A 20895-nucleotide genomic window follows, 5' to 3' on the forward strand; every position below is an offset into this window, starting at 1 on the left:
ACACACACACATAAACACGCACACACAGATAAAAATACAACTGTCGTAAGGAAGCCAAATGGCTTTGCTCACCGATTACAGCCGCAGACGACTCAATTGAACAGTATTCCATTTTGAATTGGATTGGCTGGATTCAAATAGGATTTATCTTTTGGTTTAACAATATCATATTTGAAATTAATATTTCCAAATGTATATTGCACTGAATTGGCTGAAAATGGATTCTTTATCAACCTAAACCAACTGGGACAGACAAGATCACTAATAACTGTAGCTGGAAACCCTAGAAGCTCTCCTTTCTCTTGTCGTAATCTTAATTAGATGTTGGATGAATAATATTGCATATCTTGGTGTCAATCTCTAGTTTCCATGGTAACTTTCATGGTCTGTTTTTTTCCCTTCCAAGCATTCATATCTGCACACACTTATTCCTTTCATCCTGGAGTACATCAACATCCTCTCAGATATTAGCATATTTACGTTGTAATCCCATTGGATGAGGTGTGAGTAAGCGCCATGAATACAGTTACCCATTCCTTAATGAGCTTTTGATAGATTAACAGCCCTATCCGCTCTTAATACTAGAACATATTCAATGTAGCCGACAGTGAGTTAGAGCCAAGCTTAGTCCTCTGTCCTCCGAAAGACAACTACTTAATTGTATAAGGGACCATCAAAGAGTATAATTAGCAAGATTAAATGCAGTCTTAGAGAGAAGAGAAAAAGGTGGAGTAACACAGTGACGTTCTCTGTATCATTTTGTGTGTGTGTGCTGCTCGTGTGTGTGGGTTTCTGTTTGTGTTTGTGTGTGTGTGAGTGTGTGTGTTTGACTTCAGGAAGTTGTGGTGTTTGCAATGGGATTTATTTCAGATACAATGGCACAATCAAAGCAGTGTGTAAATAATTAAACTTTTAAGCCAGTGCGTACCGGGCATTGCATTGATTATTTTGTCCATGAATGCCTCAATAGCTTCCTTAGTGGAGGGAATTAGTGAGCAGACACATGGGATGACTCTGTTTTTGACCCAGGCTGCAGGTCGTCAGACTGTGATTGCTCGTCTGTAAATCGGAAGATTTGGAATGCGGCCGCGTTCATGTGTGAAAGTTCGAGAACGAGAAATTACGTTATTATGGGAGGAATTACAAATGATAAATGATTGATTGAGATAGTTACCTTACTAATTCAATAATGATTAAAAATGATCATTATTAGATCGTGTGCAATCTGTTTTAAATGGGTATGCATAATTCAGAATAGTCTCAGGATTGATTCATATGCCTTGGTGTAAGTATGCTCCCTTCACCCTTTCATCTCCTCTATAGCGATGAATATCTGAACAATTGGCATGATACTGTTTCACAATGTTTATAATTTCCCTTCACAAAGCCAGGTTACAAATGACGTCTGAGAATTCTCCCACTGACACTTAACACTCCGAGCAGAAAGGTTTGAAAGCACTTTGTACGCGAGACCATTGAAGTGGCTTTGAAGCTCACTTCAACTGCTGGAGGTTGTTTTTTCTGTTTTGTTTGTTGCTTTCTTAATGGTTACCATTGCAGCTACTCAGGTAATCAGTTATCACAGTCATCAAGTTATTGTTGTGAACCGTTGATGTTTTTGTGGCAGAAAATGTCTTTCCAAAGCATCCAACTTCAAGTCGCTGTCAAGGGCTCTTATTAAACCTAAACACTGGACATAATTCATAATCAAATCATGACGTCATACAACTGGCAGCCTTTGAAATGTATAAATAATTATTGAAATGAGCGATATTATTCTGAACATTTGCAGAAAGTACTGGTTGTATCTCTGCATGCCATTGATTAGCGGCCAAGGACAGCTGACGGGTCGCAGTAATAGATGTGTGGAAGCATGTAATCATGGTGCGCTAAAGTGCACCGCAGAACAAACTAAATTACCTCTCTCTCTCTCTCGGCACTGAGCCTTGATGAGAAAAGTAGATTGTAGGTATGAGTCAAAGCCCCCAAACCAGTGCCTTAACCAGAACATAAGAACAGAGTGCAGCGTGTGTACTCTCGCCGTCCGGTCACTGTGCTTCAGGTCGTTGCTGCTGTTTGATGTGGTTGCTGGTCAACCCGCCATTAAGTCTGTCCAATGGGATTTGGCCCGCTAATGAACACGGTACTACAACTCTTTGATACCAACTTACATTGAGCCTTTTATGTATCGAGGCGACATATTGGCCTCCTGAAGCTCACGATGAGGGATGTCCTTGTTAAGATGAATCTTTAATGAGCCTTGAGTCTTGTTTACTACACTTGAGCATGGAAGCCCTCGTGCAGGCGATTACTTTGAACGCTCTGACAACTTGTACTGTGGTGTTTATTATGTCTCTGACTTCTCTCACCCTGGTGGATTAAATCATTACTAGGCCAAGCAGAGACACCTGCTAAGTTTAACTCTTCCTTCGACCTGTGTTATCTTGTTGATTTGTTTAAACATTCTATTAATGTATTCATATTTTAGAAGCGTGTAGCTTGCGGGTTGGCAGCCCACAGTTAATTAAAGTTAGAAAAGCATGTAGCAAATCTATTAAACCACTGCCATTTTTTGTGGACTTACAATTATGTCTGGGCTTGTTTTGGTAATGCACTGTGCACATGCAAACCAACAACACCTATATCTTGAACCTTGCATGCATTGTCAGGCCTCCATTTTTTATTTGCCTTCACCTCACCAAACAAATTAACTGGCGGAATTGAGCCAGCAAGTGGCTCTGGTAAATTGAATGCATTTATATCGTGCTTTTATCCAAAGCGCTTTACGGTACTGGACTGCATTTATATACCGCTTTTTTTGTAACCAGTGGCAACCCAAAGTGCTGTACAATATTGCCAGACATCCACCCACTCATGCACACATTCACACACCGACGGTGGCGTAGGCCATGCAAGGCGACAGCCAGCTCGCCGGGAGCAGTTAGTGTTAGGGTACTTGCTCATGGACACCTTGATGCTAGGACGAGCTGGGGATCAAACTAGCAATCTTGTGGTTACCAGCCACCCCCACTCTACATCCTGAGCTACTGCCCCCCGGCTCTTTAACATCGCCTCTTCCCAGCGTTTATCAATGTACATATTATTGTGTACATATTATTATCATCATTTAAGTCACGCAACAATTCCGTGGCATCAAAACGACTGTCATTCTTACCATTGATGATGCATCTATCTATCAACTAGCTGGTCATCGAGCATCGAGGAGATAAGGAACAGCACTGGAGGACTCTCGACGATGATGATGATGCCGCTCTGAGACGCCTCACCTGGTGGATGAAGACCTGGGCTCCCCGCGGGCTCATGAGCAGCACGGCGCGGCGCAGCGTGTCCCGGTAGCGGTTGAGCTCCTCGGTGCGCATGGTGCTGAACAGGTCGCTGAAGACGCGGCTAACGTTGCGGTCGACGCGCTGCAGGGATACGTCCAGGCCCAGCCGGGAAGCCTGGTCCATGAAGGCCTGCAGGCCCCGGATGTCTGGCAGGGAGAGAGAGGGCAGAGAGACATTGGACGACATAGTAGGAGAGAGAGAGATTTGTTGTTTTTCTACGATATTTAGGTCGAGAGAGAGGGGAAGAGAGACAGAGAGAGTGAATAAATAGTCGTTAAACAAAGCAACCCAGAGAGCTGGATAACTCTTCATCTACACAGACCTTGATCGGAGAGAGAATGTCTCTCTCTGATCAAGGTCTGTCTAGACAAAGAATTAAGAGAGATGAGACGGCGATGGAGCTTCTCAGATATAGGAAAAGTCAGTTCGATGGAGATAGAGATAGAGTGAAGAGTTGTGTACGGAAAAGACGGAGATGGAGATGGAGACAGAGGGAAAGCAAGGGGGCAAGGCAGTGACACACAGTCTCAGGTACAGAAAGAGATATGTGGACAGAGTAGGAGACAGAGGTTGATACTGCTATATACAGCAATGGGGTTGACGAAGAGGCAGACAGACAGACGTAGGGACCAAAGGATGAATAGAAGGACTTTGAGACGGACTGACAAAGATATAGAACACATCTGACATGGAGTCTGTGACAGAGCCCAAAGAGTGGCAATGCAATTGAAAATCCTTTTGAAATTAGATCACATGAGATTGGAAGGCAGGTTCATTGCATGGGTGTGTATGTGAGTGTGTGTGTCTCGGGGGGGTGGAGGCCGTGGAAAACAGAATCAGGAATCAAAGGTAGGGTCTTAGCCTAGCCAAGGTTGCTCACTAAAGCTACGCAGAGGGAGCTAGAGAGCTTGCATTGTAAAGCAGCGTTGTCACAGGAAGAGGAGGGGCTGGTGGGTGGTGTGTGTGTGTGTGTGTGTGTGTGTGTGTGTGTGTGTGTGTGTGTGTGTGTGTGTGTGTGTGTGTGTGTGTGTGTGTGTGTGTGTGTGTTGGGGGCGGCGCGCGCGCGGGGGTGGGGTTACATAGTACTGGAGGTGCGTCTGTCTCTGCCTACACTACATCAAATTCAAAGTCAAAGTCAAAGTCAAAGTGAACTTTATTGTCAGATCGACCATGCAAGTTTCATAGAGGACCGAAATTGCATTTCCCTATACTCCAAATGTGCTATAAATAATCTTTACCACACAACAAAACAGAACATATATCATAATAACATTATGTTACATGTGTGTGTTTATGTGTGTGTGTGGGTGTGGGTGTGTGTGTGTGTGTGTGTGTGTGTGTGTGTGTGTGTGTGTGTGTGCGTGTGTGCGTGTGTGTGTGTGTGTGTGCGTGTGTGCGTGTTCGTGTGTGTGTGTGTGTGTGTGTGTGTGTGTGTGTGTGTGTGTGTGTGTGTGTGTGTGTGTGTGTGTGTGTGTGTGTGTGTGTGTGTGTGTGTGTGTGTGGGTGGGTGGTAGAGGTGTGTGTGTGTGTGCGGGTGTGAGTGGGGCTGGTGGGTTTTCTTCTCCATACTGTATAATTTCCCATAATTTCGCTCTACACCAAGCATGAAATGCCTTTATTGTTTTAAAGTTAAAGTCTTAGCTGAGGATGTTCTGCAGGCCCCTCCCCCTCTGCTGCTGTCCATGAGTCATCCATGAGGGCTGTCAGGCACGACCCAACACACAAGAGGGAAGGCCAAACGCAGCAGGCCTAATGGATTCACATACACATATATTGAAATACACAAACACCAAAATACATATTTCGAACAGTTTTGTTGGATATTAGTCATTACTTTCCAGAACAACAAATATATCCCACGCATGGAAAAAACGGACAAGCAGTTCAATGCTGCCTCACTGTCACCATTGAAAAACGTGTTTGTTATTATAACTTGTTTATAAATGTAGCACACGAAGCAGCTTGTTTATTTTAAAGCTGTACATACTTGCATGAATCTTGCCCTTTTTGAGATGTTTAAGTGCAATGGTTGATTGAACTTATGCTAGTCACTCTGGACAAAGAGCGAGCGAGCAAAAAATCTATACAGTAAGTGCAGCAATACCTTGCTTTGAAACCCATTGTTAATGGTTAAGCTCTATGGATGTTAAACTAAGGATAAGGTTGTGTTTAGGAGATGTAGTCTATACTAAAACGGAGAAATGTGAATTGATGTACTCCTAGGGGAAATTGATGGATCTTCTGAGAGAAGGTAATAAAGATGTTAAACATGCAATGACTTGATTGAGACGCAAACATTACACTGACCTTCAATTTTCAACTCCTGTATTATAAAGTTTAGTCTAACAAAATGTATGAATGCAGTTTTTCGTCTTCAGCCAATAAAGCATAATAACGTTGTCGTCCCCCTCCCAAGGGGGGGGGCGCGCTGTAAAAACGATGACTCCAAAAAATGCGAGTACAATTCAAAATTTGTCCTGCTCTCGTCTTTGTACAATCTGTTTTATGGCGAGGCGTAAACGCTATTGTCATTGGATTTTCTTCGGCATTGCAATCTTCAAAGGGCGGAACAAAACCCTAAATTAAAGCATGCATCATTCGGAGGCATCGCCAAACACTTGCAGCTCATAACTCTTTTGAGAGCTAATTTTCCTGACCAACTAATACAGACGGGCTCTGAAGGGGCCTCTGCCTGCTCTCAATTGTTTTTCCACCACTGAGGGAATACTCTGGTGGAAAAACCACGGTACTATTGTCTGTGCTGGGACACACACAAACAGGCATGCACACACACACACACACAATTGCAAGCACACACACTTTCAAGCACTGGCACACACTTTTGCAAGCACTTGCACACAATTTTGTGTGTTCCACACACACACACCAAATGTAATCATAGTTCTGTTCCCTTATGTCCCTCTAATGGACCACTCCAATTAATATATATTTCTTTATTGGATGTCACATGAATAGCTTTTTACTAAGACGTGTGGAGCGATTAAATAGGAAATTGGAATAAAAATGACCATTAAGTGCACTATCATCAAATATCATCTTGGGCTTGGCGGAAATTGAGTGTTTTATCTAACTTTTTATGTGTTATAATTTGTAGGGGATTTGAGTTTAGCACATATAACCCTATTAAGTTGTAAAAAATTCTAATGTTGCCTTGTTGCCACAAGTTTTACTGGTAACAAGTGAACTCAGAGAGAAAATAGGGGTAAGTAAGGGTATGAAATGGTCATAGCATGCAAAAATGTGCCACAAACATTCAACTGCCACAAACAGACAGTTTCTTATCCAAAAACAGCCCCAGAAGCCACACATTATGGTCTTGAGGCCCCGGATTGTGGGCTTTGACTTCAAAGTGGCTTTTCCTCACAGGGGGGAATCTTTATCAAGCCAGGAAAGAGGGCAAACGTAATGACATTCTGACATGATACAGGGCTGCCAACCACATATGGCATGTCACTCACTCTTTCAGCATCAATCTCACGCTCTCACTCATACGCAAGAAATGTCGAACCAAAATCAATTTTTCTCCACTCTCAATCCGTTAATTTTATTTTGATGACTACAATAGAACACTTGGTATTGTATCTTAATGACAGGAGAGGAGTTTAAGACACATAACTATATATACAGCTGTAACATCTGCCTGCATCTCACTGCAGTATTCTCTGATTGTTGATTGGCTGAAAACCTTGCACCTGATACGTCAGAGCATAGGTTCGGACCATGGTTAGGAGTCAGTGTCAACAGATTATAAATTGTTGTTTTTTACATAGATCAGGGTTTATACTAAGTAAACACGGACTGACATTTTAAAATTAGGGTTAGGGTTCCCAAAAATCTATTTTTCGATGAAATGTTTTACAGTCTCACTCCAGCCAAAGTCCCAAAGTTGGCAGCCCTGCATGATAGCTTGCAGCATCATAGTGGATTCGCCATTCTTCGGGCATGAACGCCCGAAGAATGATATTCAAAAAAGGATATTCAAGTACCAAATGCTAACTTCCCACTGCTGAAATACATCCAGCACCAGTGTCCAGTGCTGCCTCTACCGCAACGTAGCAGGAACACATGTCATTATTTCAGTCACAGCGGGCAGACATCTAATTAAAGCGAAGCGGATACAGCTGGGGATGGCACCATCAGACAGAACGTACGCCTTACTGTTGAACGTATATAAACTGCTGTGTTTCCGTTCTGTGGAAGAAAATCCCTCTTGCTCCATCTCAATCAGTGTCTTTTTCCTCTAGAGCATTATGGGCTGACAAAAGGGAAAGATGTCTGCAGTGACTTCCAAATTATCAAAACTAGCAGTACATTCAAACAGATCGTTAGGGAGCAGGCAGAGGGCTCGGATCTGGCTGATTGGCAGTGGAAATTGGGGGTTCGAATCTGGTACTGCCCGTCTGGCTTCTGCTAATGGTAACACTGCAGCAACGATACTACAAATCCGATACCACTGATACATAGAAATGGATGGAAGAACAGACAAAGGGAGATTTAGATTGTTCCACAGTGACATGAACTGTTTGCAGCTAAAGTACTTATATTACTTTATATCCAACTCTCTTGGATTGGTGCAAGGCTGCGAATGAAAGAGCTTGCCAAAATCAAGGGTGCAACTGGAAGGGGCTTGGCTAGCTTCTGCAGAACTGTATGGATGTACTCTGAGAACTAGTGCCATGCTAACAAAGCGGTTCCACTCAGCACTAGTGGTAAAGCTGGAACTATTGCCCATGATGCAATATACAGGGAGCATGCATGTTATGGACTGTCACAGGAACTGTAAGAAGGAGGAAGAGAAGGAAGAGAAAGAGGGGGAAGGAAGATAAAAAGAGGAGGTTGAAGGAAGGGAGAAGGTAAAAAAGTGGAACAAGAAAATACAAGGAGGTGTGACGGGAGTAGCATTGGAACCAGATGAATCTTGCAAGCTCATTTTTCAATTGCTCTGCAGAAAAGGTCTTGCTACCCTCCCATACAAAAAGATGTTTGCCTGGTATGAGATAGATCCACAACAACCGTTTATCTAGAAGAAGGCAAGATAAATATGATGACGCTGCAGAAGAGCGCCGTTGAGGCATTTTCAACAACAATAACGATGGCTGCCTCTGATGTAGAACAGTCTATTGATAACGCTATCGAGACAGTATTAAACTAAGCAAACGGTATGCTTTCACTAAAGAAGAACAAACGACTGCACTGAAAGCTTTTGTTGAGAGGATAGATGTTTTTTCGTAATTTAGTGTTGCGTCACCCATTTCTTTGCTAGGATTGGTTGAGGTCTTATTAAATAGTGTCCGGAGTAATTTTGCTTTGTGCAAAACGGAAGGTTCCAGACTGATTGCAGTGTGCACTTCGCCTGGTGATGGCAGGCTAGGAAGGGACAGTCTCACATGAAGGTAGTTACATGGACACTCACAACAACAGGCTCAAATTGTTGCTTTGTTATTGCTCAATCATCTAAGTATTCTTTCTTAGACTTAAGGCAGCTGTGTTAAGACAGTGGAAATTTAAAGACGCCTGAAAGATGGTTGAGGCCTTTGAACAGGCTAACCCCACAAATGGCCCTCCATTCTGTTTCAGTGATAAAGGACTGCATTATTGGCAATCGACAGTCATCCTCATGGTTCTTCTTCAAGCATAATTTCCTTCAGATCAATGTGCTGTGATTTCTTCTCCCTATACTTTTACAGACAGAGCCTCCGTTGTGAGAAAAGCAGATGTGAGGACCAGAGGACACAGTAAAACAAATTGTCCTGTTGCTAACAATCACACAAAATTGAGGCTTTACAATTTTGAAATGTGTTTTTGCAGGAGCAAATTGGGCTTATTGTTTTCAGCAGAAAAACAATATTTTTCATGATCAGCTTTCATTCCTTATATTACTTTATTTTGTTCTTCCTTGCTGCCACACCCTCATCTCTCTTATGTCCTTCACATGTGTGTACCATGCATGATGCTGCTACCGCATTCCAACTCCATCTTCTTTCAACCTCTATCAAACCGGACTTCTACTAGATCAAAAGGAGGAGAAAAACAATCAGAGAAGCCCATTCCCCACAGCCAATCTGTCAACTTGTACGGTGTTTGTCTCCTATTCATAGAGATCAACATCAGGTGAAAGATAACGTAGCTTGAGCTGTTGCTTTAAAAAAATACTGCAGCCGGCATTCACATTTAAGATCCACATTTCAATCAAACCTTTACCATACAATACCCAATTTCAGTTGTGGTATTTCAGTTACCACGCATTACATCTGTTGAACTTTGCATTCCCTTTGTTTTAATATTTACTCAAGCCAGGCTTGAGTAAATATTAAAACAAATGGAATGCAAAGTTCAACAGTGCTCATTGTCTGTTTGCAACAAAAGTTCCTGCACATTTTGTGCCTCCTGTTTATCTTCCACTAAAACCCATCTCCCGTTGCCTTCCACCTCCTCAATACCCAGATAAGCCCCGCTGTGTTTGGCTCCGTGCATCCCTCGCCCGTCCAATTAAAGGGACTCAACACACCGAGAGACGCCTACAAGCTGGTGTTTATAGGCGGGGGAATCAATCCTCATCCCTTAGGCAAGCCTATAACACCCTTCCTCTCCGCAGAGAGCAGGAACTCAGCCTCCACAAAGAGACGAGGACGCTCTGACAGTCATTACCCAATGACATCTGAAGTCAGTGACACCGGCTTCTTAACTACGCCCCACCCCCCCCCCCCCAGCCCCCACCCTGGTAATGACACCAGAAATGACAATCCATTTTTCCCAGAGATCTTGAAGGAGATGAGTGCAAAACGAAAAAGGGAAGGAGTGGGAAAGGAGCTTGGCATTCTCCGAGCAGAATGCATTCTCCGATCCCCCCTCCCCCCCCTTATAGAATCAATGAACCCCGTCTTTCATTTCCATTCAGAGTGCTGCGGAAGCAGGTCCTGAGCCAAACACATGCTGCTTGTTTAGATGACCGCTCAAAGGCCCAGCAGGTATGGCTCTCTAAGAGGCTCCTTCTAATTGGCTCAGGGAGTTAGGAGAATAATGGCACCAGCAGCAGGAACAATTTGACATTTAGTGTGTATATATATATTTATTATTTTAATTCTAATCCATTTGGGATTTACCCTTTGAACAAGCAGGAAGACGGACGGACAGGCAGACAGACATGCGTTCTCTCTCATTATAAAACAACCCTGTCAATATGCCAGTTCTGCTTGTTCCATGTAAACAACATTTGCACATTCAATGTACACACCTTCTCCGTATTCATAATTTCTGCATACTCGTTAGACCCAGGGCTCCATAATAAACAGGCAGCCACATACAGTCTATTCCAGGTTTATTGACATGCTCAGTTCCCCTGTCACCCTGGGTACTGAGTTAAGACGGGGGTTTCAAAGTCAGTCAGCCTCCGTCTCTCCGTGGCATGGTTGGAATGGGAGAAAAAGCCATGACATGCCTGCGTTCAATTTCAATTTCTCCCAGTGAGCTCTTATAGGTTCCATTCGATGCGGCATTAAACTAAAAAAAGAAAAGACTTGCCCTAAGGCAGCAGCCAGTCACCATGTTCCAGAAGCAAAGAAACATCTCATGAAATGCAGATGAATACACAACGTAATATGTTACGCTAAACGGAATCCCTTGCTCAACTTCCTTCATGCCGCCTTCAACTGTTTCAGTTTCAAAAAGGCTCAACGGCGAGAGGACAGGACAGCAGGCCTACATATGAAGCAGAGCTGGTGGGCTTCACGACGGATCCGACGGGCTTTTCAGCAATACATTAACTTGGCTATGGGCCCTGGCAGTACCCTCCCCTCGTGTTGCATTTGTTGCATTTGTAAACAGAGCACAGCGTGAGATATTAACACCGGAACACTGGCGGCGAGAGACATTCAAAGGTCCTATTGGTCACTTATTGCGTCGGAAAGCCTTTCCATTTGCAAATTCCCTTCTTCCCTCCCTGCTATGCATCAAGGTGCTTAAAGACTTCTCTAAAGGCCAGCTCTGCTTGTGCAGAAGCCTTCCGCTGTCTGGCGTCGCCAGTAGTGAAGGAGCCCGGCTCGTGGCGTCCGCCCCCGTATTGATTCGGTACGCTGGCCAAGACGCCGGAGACGACGCCCGGAGATGACCTGGAAGTGCGGAGGAGTCTGATACCGACTGGTCGCCGATGCCTTTGAGATGACGGCCGAGCGATACAGACTCCGAGAGCCCACCTTCCTGCCGAGGTCCATTGTGGCGAGACAAAGTTTCCCTCCAGAGATTAGACAAGCCAGCTGTTTGAGGCGCCATGAAAGACAACCAGGTGGGCGTTTTACTGACAGAAGCAGCATATTGTGGCGCCGTTGTAATAAATAGATAAACAGAAGGAGGGAGATTTGCGTTAGCCTCGTTGTACTTTTTATGGTTTCTATGGCAGTACATGGAAGCGCATTTCATTCAAATGATAATTTGGCACCATGAAACAGATTTACTATCCATCATTTTTCAGGAGGCGCTCTGTAACAAAATAACTGAACTGACTTTGCCCAGTCCCTGACATGCAGTCAAATGGCACTCGTCCCTGGATTAGTAAACAAGGCAGAGGGTTGATTGAGTCGCCGTGTAATCAGGCAACGCCGGCCTCAACAGCCTCTCACATCGTCCTACTTTCCCCTAAGCTGTCACTCAAGGAAACATGTTGTCCACATAGATCAAAAGGCTAGGCCACTGCTTTGACACGGTGTGTACAGGAGCCATACCGGCTTCCCTGTCCCTCGAGCGTTATGAGTCAGTGTGCGTGGGTGTGTGTGTGTGTCTGTGTGTGTGCGCGTATGAGTGTGTGTCTGTGTGCGTGTGCAGGTGCATGTGTGGGTTGATCTCGAGGAGGGGGGCGGGGGGCTTGTCTATTGACAGGCTTAACATCTGCTGGGTGATGGCTCTGTAATACATTTCTGACATGCCCTGCCAGATGTGTCGGTGAACTCTGGCGTTTTAATTAGCGCAGCGTCAGAGGCCTGTGACTGACGACCCACGTCCAGGGGCTCTGTGGAGGCTCCGCACTGCTCTGTGTCACCTCACTCCGTCTCTCTGCCTCCTCACAGTAGTACCAGACATGATGGGAATGAGTTTTTACTCTGTGCTGTGCGACATCCTGGGACTCAATCCATCTGTGGTTTTGACAGAAAAACACTTTCCTTGTCCATTATCAAAGACTTTACCAAAGGAGCTACAGTTATCCATGTGTAAGTATTGTGTTTTTTTGGTTCTCCAGTGTGATAAATATGGATCCGTGTCTTGATAATACAGTATTTTTCATTTATGGATCGGGCTCTTCTCTCCAATTCTCTCTTATCTTATGTTCTTTCTTTCCAACTACCGACTCAATGCCTCCACACACTCCTCCAGGCTTTTTGTTCTCCCCTGCGCTTTTGGACGCCCGGGATATGAGAGGTCTCACTCGGCAAGCATACGCATCACCGCACAACTAGACTCTCTCTCTCTCTCTCCGCTCTAGAATATGGAGAGGCATCACAAAAGCTGCTGTTCTGTGTGAAAGTACTGAAGCCTTGTATTGAGCCCTACATTATAGCCAGCTGCTGACAGTGAGAGAGTGGGGAAGAGTAGGAGGAGGGAAAGGGAGAGAGAGAGAAAGGTTCAGAGACAGAGTTAGGGAGAAGTCTCACTACCCTGACAAGATCACATCCTGAGAACTTGATCTCAGCCTGTATAAGCCCACTGAAAGGTTTGCTCATATCCTTCCTGAGTAGCTTTGGATTTAACTAATCTAGCAGCAGGGGAGGATGTGAGGTAAGGGGGAGGGAGGGGGGAGGGAGGGGGAGAGGGAGGCAAGAGGATTGAAACAGATATTCACCCCACTGATGGCCCCAACCATTTCATAACATGGGCAGCACGGTCAAAACATTGACATCGTGTCCCACAGTGTGGAGTGTATGAAGACTGGTTTGAGCAGCCTAAACCGGCCGGCCCCAGAGTCGAATCAGGCTCAGGCCAGGGGAGGCTTCTTGCAGTCTACATCCACTCACACAATCCACACTTTGGGATACAATGTAATTTTTTTCTGCACACCTGTTGGGCTTTGTGCAGTCAATGTGCAACGGGGTAAAACCAGACATCACCACACACTCCTGCATGGCAGAAATGGAGCAGCAGGCCATGTATCTGGTGGATACAAGTCCTTTGTCTGGTGGAGCCCAGTAAAAGCCATCAAGGTGTAGTGTGGCAGCCAACGCGGTGGCGTGTAGCAATGGACCTTGTTACACACAGATTTGCATCCGGCCGCTGTTAGTGGGATCATGTATTGCCATTGTATTTTCCCTTTATTATTCTTGTAAAAGCTGCAGTGGGTGAGAGCCCTCACAGGGGGCACGCCAGGGCGGATTAGGGGTCCCTTCAGCACCAGCCTCCCAGAGCATGAGATGTGACCAGAATGTATTTCCGCTGTTGGAGGTGTGAGTTAGCACCAGCATCACTGGAAGGCAGATACAGCAGATCTCGGTGCCGCGGTGTGACGGGGATCCTGATTAAGTGCTACATTTGTTTAATTAAACAAGTGCTGCGTTAAACATCGGAACGCCTGAACAATATGTCATCGCCACTGTCTTGGCAGTTCCTAATTTAACAGCCTTGGAGTAGGAGCTGGTGTCACCACACACTACCCTGTCATCCGGGGGGGAGCTTGGCCCAGACCTGCTGTGTGTGGGACCACGAATCTCCAGGGATTTCCCGTTATTGTATCATCTGCTGTGAATCCAAGTGTGCAATCATGTTCTAATCCTAGTGCAGCATTCCTTAATGAGTGTGCATGTGTGTGTGCGTGTGTGTGTGTGTGTGTGTGTGTTTTTGGTGTGTGTGTGTTTGGTGAATATGCTAAATATGTCACGATGGAAGCGAGTGTTGTAGAGTTACCCTAATATGAAATTGATAATCTATGCATGTGAGTGATACAAAGCCCGCTGATCTCCTCATGTGATCTCTTGATCTTTAATTGTTGCAACACAACCATGAGTCTGCACTTTTCTGAGCGAGGGCCTTTCCATGGGAGAGGTGACAGAGGACTATCTATGTAAATACAGCACAGGCTGTCACACACGCTCACATCAGCCGTCGCTCACAGCGCACACCCACACACACACACACACACACACACACACACACACACACACACACACACACACACACACACACACACACACACACACACACACACACACACTGTTTATACTAAAGAGACAGTTAATAATATAGATAAAATGTTCCAGTTGAGAACTGCACACGCTGGTGTTTTGTGCTACCTGCTTGACGATACAGAACTCCTTTTGAGAGACGATATGTTGTTCTAACTTCCACTACCTCGAGGTTTCACTTTCTAAGTGATGAGACAGTACTCAGCCATGGCAGCGCTGGAGTGTGGAAGAAATATGAATGCGGCATCTAACAGAACTCCCATCCGTCCATTTCCTCTTTTAGTGCAAAGCCAGACTTTGCTTTTGAGTTATGTGACAATAGTGGTAATGTAGGGTCGGGTCTGGAGTAATGAAATAGTAAAAAACTATATATTTATTTAATATTTCACAGTTCGGTCTGCTCATTCCCTTACCCATTGGTGCCTTTCATCAGTCAATTAGAATTAGGTGAGCCATGTCTATCCTCAATATGCTATGAGATTGTGTGCTTGTGTGTGTGCGCGTGCGTGTGTGTGAGTGCGTGCATACTAAATATGTGAGTCTAATGCATGAAGGCCAGGGCAAAGTTGTTATCCATTACTTTAATATCGATGTCTATATAGATACTTTGCCAATAATTCAATTATTACCAGATTATTAACTTAACTTAAAAAATACAATTTCCGCAGGTCAAAAACAAATCATCAAGTTTCTGTCTACTTATCACCATTACAAGATTATCACATTAAGTGATAATCACCAAATGTATTAATATTACAAGAACCATTAATAAACCCTGCGTGTGCACAAACACACACACACACCCACCCACCCACCCGCACACGCACACACACACACACACACACCCACACCCACACACCCACTAACATACAGAGACACACACAGACAGACAGAAACAGAAGGGTCTGCAGAACCCACCGTAGTCGCTCTCGTAGAAGAGGATGAACTTCTGCCAGTGCAGCTCTGACACCAGCGTCAGCATGACGTCGTTGATGCGTACGGGCGGGCGCGCCGCCAGCGTGTAGCTCTCCCCGTCCGGGCTGGGGTTGAGGTGGCAGGCGGTGCGTGGCGTCCCGTCGCCGTTCCTCTGGATGAAGAGGTGGGGGATGTGCATGGCGTCCGTCAGGGACTGCAGGGCGCTGGCCGCCGCGCAGCCCGTGGACGTGACCAACGCCAGGATGCCCTGGTTCATCAGCTCACAGGCTGGAGAGAGCAAGAGAGAGAGAGACATTTAATAATTCCCTCAGCGACACAACTAATGTACTAAATCATTCAATGACCATGAAATGCCCACAGAGATGAGGGAAGTGTCTGAATACTGGCTTTTTTCCGACAACAAAGCCACAGCCAGTATGTCGTCTTTTGAAACATCCATCCGGGGTCGGAACATTTGTTGTTGTTTTGGCCCATGGGTTGTGATTCACTGTTCTCCCTGTAACCGGGGTTACCAGACACAAAACAAATTGGCACACACATGCAATGCGCTCTTTCCGAAAAGTTCCATGACATGAGCCGGGCTGAAACACAGATAAACCTGGGAGATGCATTTGGTAGATGGAGACAGCTCAGAAGGGGCCAAAAGGACTTGAAGATGGACGCCACATGAGCTGGTTTATTATTTGCAAAGAATAAATAAATTGCAAATGTATACTCTATCGTGTGTGTGCTTGAGGGCTGGTTTAAGCAGCCTCACCCATGGCCAGGGCCAGACTGATTGGACTCTGGGGCCCTGTGGGGCAGGATGAGGCTGCACACCTGTTGCGCATTGGGCAGTCGGTGTGGGAGAGATCTACATGGTGACATGGAGCGCCAGGTTGTGTATTATTGTCGCAAACTTTTACAATAACCGGCTTTTAACATCACCACCCTGTGCCTTTTGTCTGGAGGGGCCCAATAAAAGCCACCTAGGTGGAGTGTAGCAAAAGATATTGGTACCCTGGAGACAGTCCTTCTGTGTCCTTTGTTTGTAGAGGCCACTCTAACAATGCATAATGCTTCATGCCACCCAAGTGGCTGCCACACTCCACCTATGTGACTTTAACCAGGCTCCTCCAGACAAGGACGCAGTGTGGTGTTGTTGTTGTTGTTGGTGGTGGTGGTGGTGGTGGTGCTCCATGTTGCCATGCAGGAATTCTCTCTCGCGCGTGGTGATGGCTGGTTTAACCTGTGCATACTGATTGCTCAATGCACAACAGGTGTGCACCCTCACCCAGTCCAATCAGTCTGACTCGGGCCGGGTGAGGCTGCTTAAACCAAGCAACACCAAACACACTCCCACATAAACTTAAGCTGATCAACTGAACAGTCTGGGACTCGTCAATGCTTGTCATTGTAAAATTGTTACAACTTCCCTTGTCTCAAAATACAGTAGCGCTCAGCATGTCTTGTGGTCGTGTTCCCATTTAAATCATTTCAATTACAATGTTCAATACGTTCCCTTAACCCATAACAAACCTCATTTCAATGCACCAACACAATTTAAATTGCAATGACTTCCTTAAAACACACAGCTACATAAAAAGTAAGTCTTTGACTATATGACAAAGGACATCTCACAGTTTTGAGACCATCTTATACATTTTCTTAGGATGAGAGAGAGAGAGAGAGAGAGACAGAGAGAGAGGGAGGGGGAGACAGAGGCAGAGGAAGGGAGGGAGAGATGGAGAGAGAGAGCTCTAAGAGTAAGATAAGAGAAATAGAGAGAGAGACAAATCGTGTGTGTTTTAGGTACTTATTGTGTTACAAAGAAAGGACTGGAAGTGGAGGAGTGAGAGGCGGCAAAGGACATTGCCAAATACTAATGGAAAACAAATCAGATAACGTATTTCAGATGACAGGCATAACCCTGAGAGGAATGAAGGAATATACTAAAATCTACAGTGAAAGAGAAATGGATTCCCCCAACCTATATCTTACAGCCAATGTTCAGCCAGAGTCTCAGAGAGTCCAAAAGCCAATGCAGGGTTCAAGCGTGATCCATCATCTGCCTCAGTTGTGAGAGCCTGATTAAGAGGGCTGGCACATCGACTTTGATCTCCAATCTCAGACATACGAGGTCACGATCCCCCCCCAATCAAACCCAGTGGGTCCACATCTGAGAAGCTCTGCTCGTTCAACAGCTCCCTGTCATTTTCTGTTTGGCTGCTTCCTCCCCTTAGTGAGGGTCTGTCCCCCTTCGTTATCGCAGCATAATCAGGTCGCAACGCATCAGCCAGCACCCCATTAGTGCTCTCATCACAGAACGTGGATCCCCTAAGAATGTGCCTCAAAGCGGTAAAATAACGGATAAGATAAGAAAATTAGAAATTGTAATTGATACGAAGAATGATATTGTATTATTTTCAAGGAGGGTTTAGTACTTCTACAACAACCAAAATTCAGTTTGAAACTTTTCCGTATTAATTATAAACAGGATCCAGCTGGTTATACGACAGCCATAAATAGGGGAGAATGGTAATCAAACAGCCATAAATAGGGGAGAAGAGACCATGTTATGATATTAAATATGATTTTCCACCATAATGCAAACACAATAAAACCTGCTATTACATTTTTTTTAATGATTTTGTTGTCTTATTCTGTCTATCGATTTGGCATGCTGATTTTCTAAGCAATAGCAGAAGTGACATTACTATACCCTATCACATGATGAACTAGATGAAAGCATTGAATAGAAACTCACAGAAGTACATTTTACTTCTGGTTATCACTAAATAAGTATATCACAATCAATGCTCAAACACACACACAATCTCTCACCTCTTTAACAAGTTTGTTGCACGTAGCTTGTCTAATTAAACCTCAGACAACATATTGTAGGTAGGGTACGAAACAGCGATTGATTTTATTATTTTCATTTTAAAACACCGCTCAATACGACGCAATTATGCAACCCCCCCCGTCCCCCCCGTCCCCCCGTTCCCCCGTCCCCCCGTCCCCCGCCCCAAACACACTCAAACACACAGGCAGAAACCCCCACACACACAATGTCTACACAGACGAGGTTAGAATAGGGAGGCGAGAGGCAGACACAATATCATTATGGGACACAAAGCGCTGATGATAATCGCTGTGAGAAAACACGGAGGAACAAGCGATAAAGACGTGTGATAAATAGACCCATATAGCACCAAGAGAGCAGAGTCTCTCTCTCTCTCTCTCTCTCTCTCTCTCTCTCTCTCTCTCTCTCTCTCTCTCTCTCTCTCTCTCTCTCTCTCTCTCTCTCTCTCTCTCTCTCTCTCTATCTCTCAACATATATATCTTTCTCCCTGTCTAGTTCATGGCTTGGGGGGGGGGGGGGGGTCTGCATCAGAGGAAATAGATACATTCAAAATGGAGGGGTTCAACTGTGAAGAAGCAACCCGGTCTCACGAAAATCACGTTATTTAATCTATTGAAACGTGATCAGGGACACGTGTTTTCAAAATTTCAAAAAAGCACAAATTTCAAACTCATGTATTTGTCGTATTTGTCGTGTCACTAAGCACGACTTCCAAACTAAGGTTTTGTCCATGAGCGTTCTCCCTAATGTCCCTTAAGGAGCTCCGTACAGAACATTTATTGTTAAAAATAGTCTGTGATAACTAACAATATGACAGCTTTTGGCCACCCGTTTCTACTTAAAATTGTCTGTGATAACTAACAATATGACAGCTTTAGGCCACCCCTTTCTACTTTCACCTTTGATTCTGAGAAATTGTGTCAATTCACGGATATATTAAATGCAGGTGCGCAGCTCTGTAGGCAAACCGCGAAGGAAAAAAGGGTAGCTGCTTCATCTGTTTTTTTTAGAATTGTATGTCTTGATGTTTTGATCTAGCCATAGATCTGTTGTCTTGTTTTTGGCTATGTGAAGGCAAGGCAAGGCAAGGCAACTTTATTTATATAGCACTTTTCATACACAAGGCAGACTCAAAGTGCTTCACATATAAACATTGTCATACAATAAAATAAAATAATAGATAAGTAAAAGAAAAACATATGCAAAGAAATGGGTAAAATAGAAAAAGGCATTTTAGTATTAAAATAGAAAATAAAGGCAAAGTTAAAAAAGCTTTTTAGAAAGTGTAATGTATTTAAGATTTAGCAGAAAGCTATAGCAAACATAAAAGTCTTCAGTCTTGTTTTAAAGGTGCTCAGAGTTGGGGCAAGTCTTTCATTGAAAAATAGCAGCTCATTTTACGTTACATTCCAAAGCGACTTCCAGTCACACACAATTGTCCAGTAGTTCAATGTACAACAAATTAATCAGTGCCAGTCAATGCAATCCATGTAATGCTAGGAAGGATTTTTATAAAAAAATATATCATTTTCCAGTTGCACACAATTGTGAATGGAAATCCGCGTGGATGCCTCGCAAGTCCAGTGTCGCGAGCGGACGTTGCCATGACATCTAGAAATCATACCGTATTTAATGGGTTATCATTAAAGGTTGGGTATGGAATTCACTTTTTTGGCCATTTTTGTAGAATTACTTGAAATCCTTATCATAACCCACTTACAGCCACTGAGTTAGAAGTACTGACATGAAAATTAAACAAGTCAATCATCTGTGGAACGGGCAGGGCTCGAAAAACTCCAGCCATTGATTTCCAGAGCCACCGAGTTGCATTGGACAGTAAGTACGTCAATCAAACGGTCGTACTGTACTCCCCCTCCCCCCGCGCGCGACCCCTTCGTGCAGTACTCGTGACCCAGAGCTCGAGACCCAGAGCAAGCTCCTGTTTGTTGTTATCCTGCGGTAGCTACTGGAACTAGTTAATCCACATTTGGACCTAGCAGTAGAAGACAATTTCCGTGGCAGACAAGACGCCACCATCCCCATGTTGTTTTTTTAATGTTGCCATGTTAAAACGAAAACCTACGCTAGCCTGGCTCGCTCTCGCGCATCTGTGTTCGCGCTTGTGCATGATTGCGCGTCCAGGTACTTGGAATGGGTGGAGTCAGAGTCAGCGTTGAAGGAGAGGGGGTAGGCCATTGAGTTGTGTATTTTCAAAATCTGCTGGCGTTTCGCAAATCCCATACCGAACCTTTAATATTGATGTGTAGGGGTTGATTATAACTCGTGAATAATATTGTTTATACCACGGTCTGGGGCAATACTCGAATTCTGATTGGCTGCAGGGTGTGCATTAACTCCTGATATAGGCCTACAGACACCTGCTAAATCAGGGGTGTCAAACGTACGGCCAGCGGGCCGGATCAGTCCCGCGAACGGGTTTAATCCGGCCCGCAAGATGATTTTGTGAAGTACAGTATTGTAAAATAAAAAAATAAATAAAAAAAAATAAATAAAAAAAATTATATATTTTTATATAAAAATCCTTCCTAGCATTACATGGATTGCATTGACTGGCACTGATTAA

The 20895-nt window shown here is 44.5% G+C and overlaps 1 protein-coding gene across 1 annotated transcript in view; it reads right to left on the reverse strand.

The window, feature by feature from the left end:
- grid1a (glutamate receptor, ionotropic, delta 1a) overlaps positions 1–20895 on the reverse strand; it is a 236945-nt gene that overhangs the window by 79704 nt on the left and 136346 nt on the right. The window contains exons 3-4 of the mRNA XM_030378982.1: positions 15449–15733; positions 3288–3493 (exon numbers count right to left, since the gene is read on the reverse strand). Coding sequence (XP_030234842.1) covers positions 3288–3493; positions 15449–15733 — 491 coding nt within the window. The remainder of the gene's footprint in view (positions 1–3287; positions 3494–15448; positions 15734–20895) is intronic.

Source organism: Gadus morhua, chromosome 15, assembly GCF_902167405.1.
Source record: "Gadus morhua chromosome 15, gadMor3.0, whole genome shotgun sequence".
Classification (NCBI taxonomy): Eukaryota; Metazoa; Chordata; class Actinopteri; order Gadiformes; family Gadidae; genus Gadus; species Gadus morhua.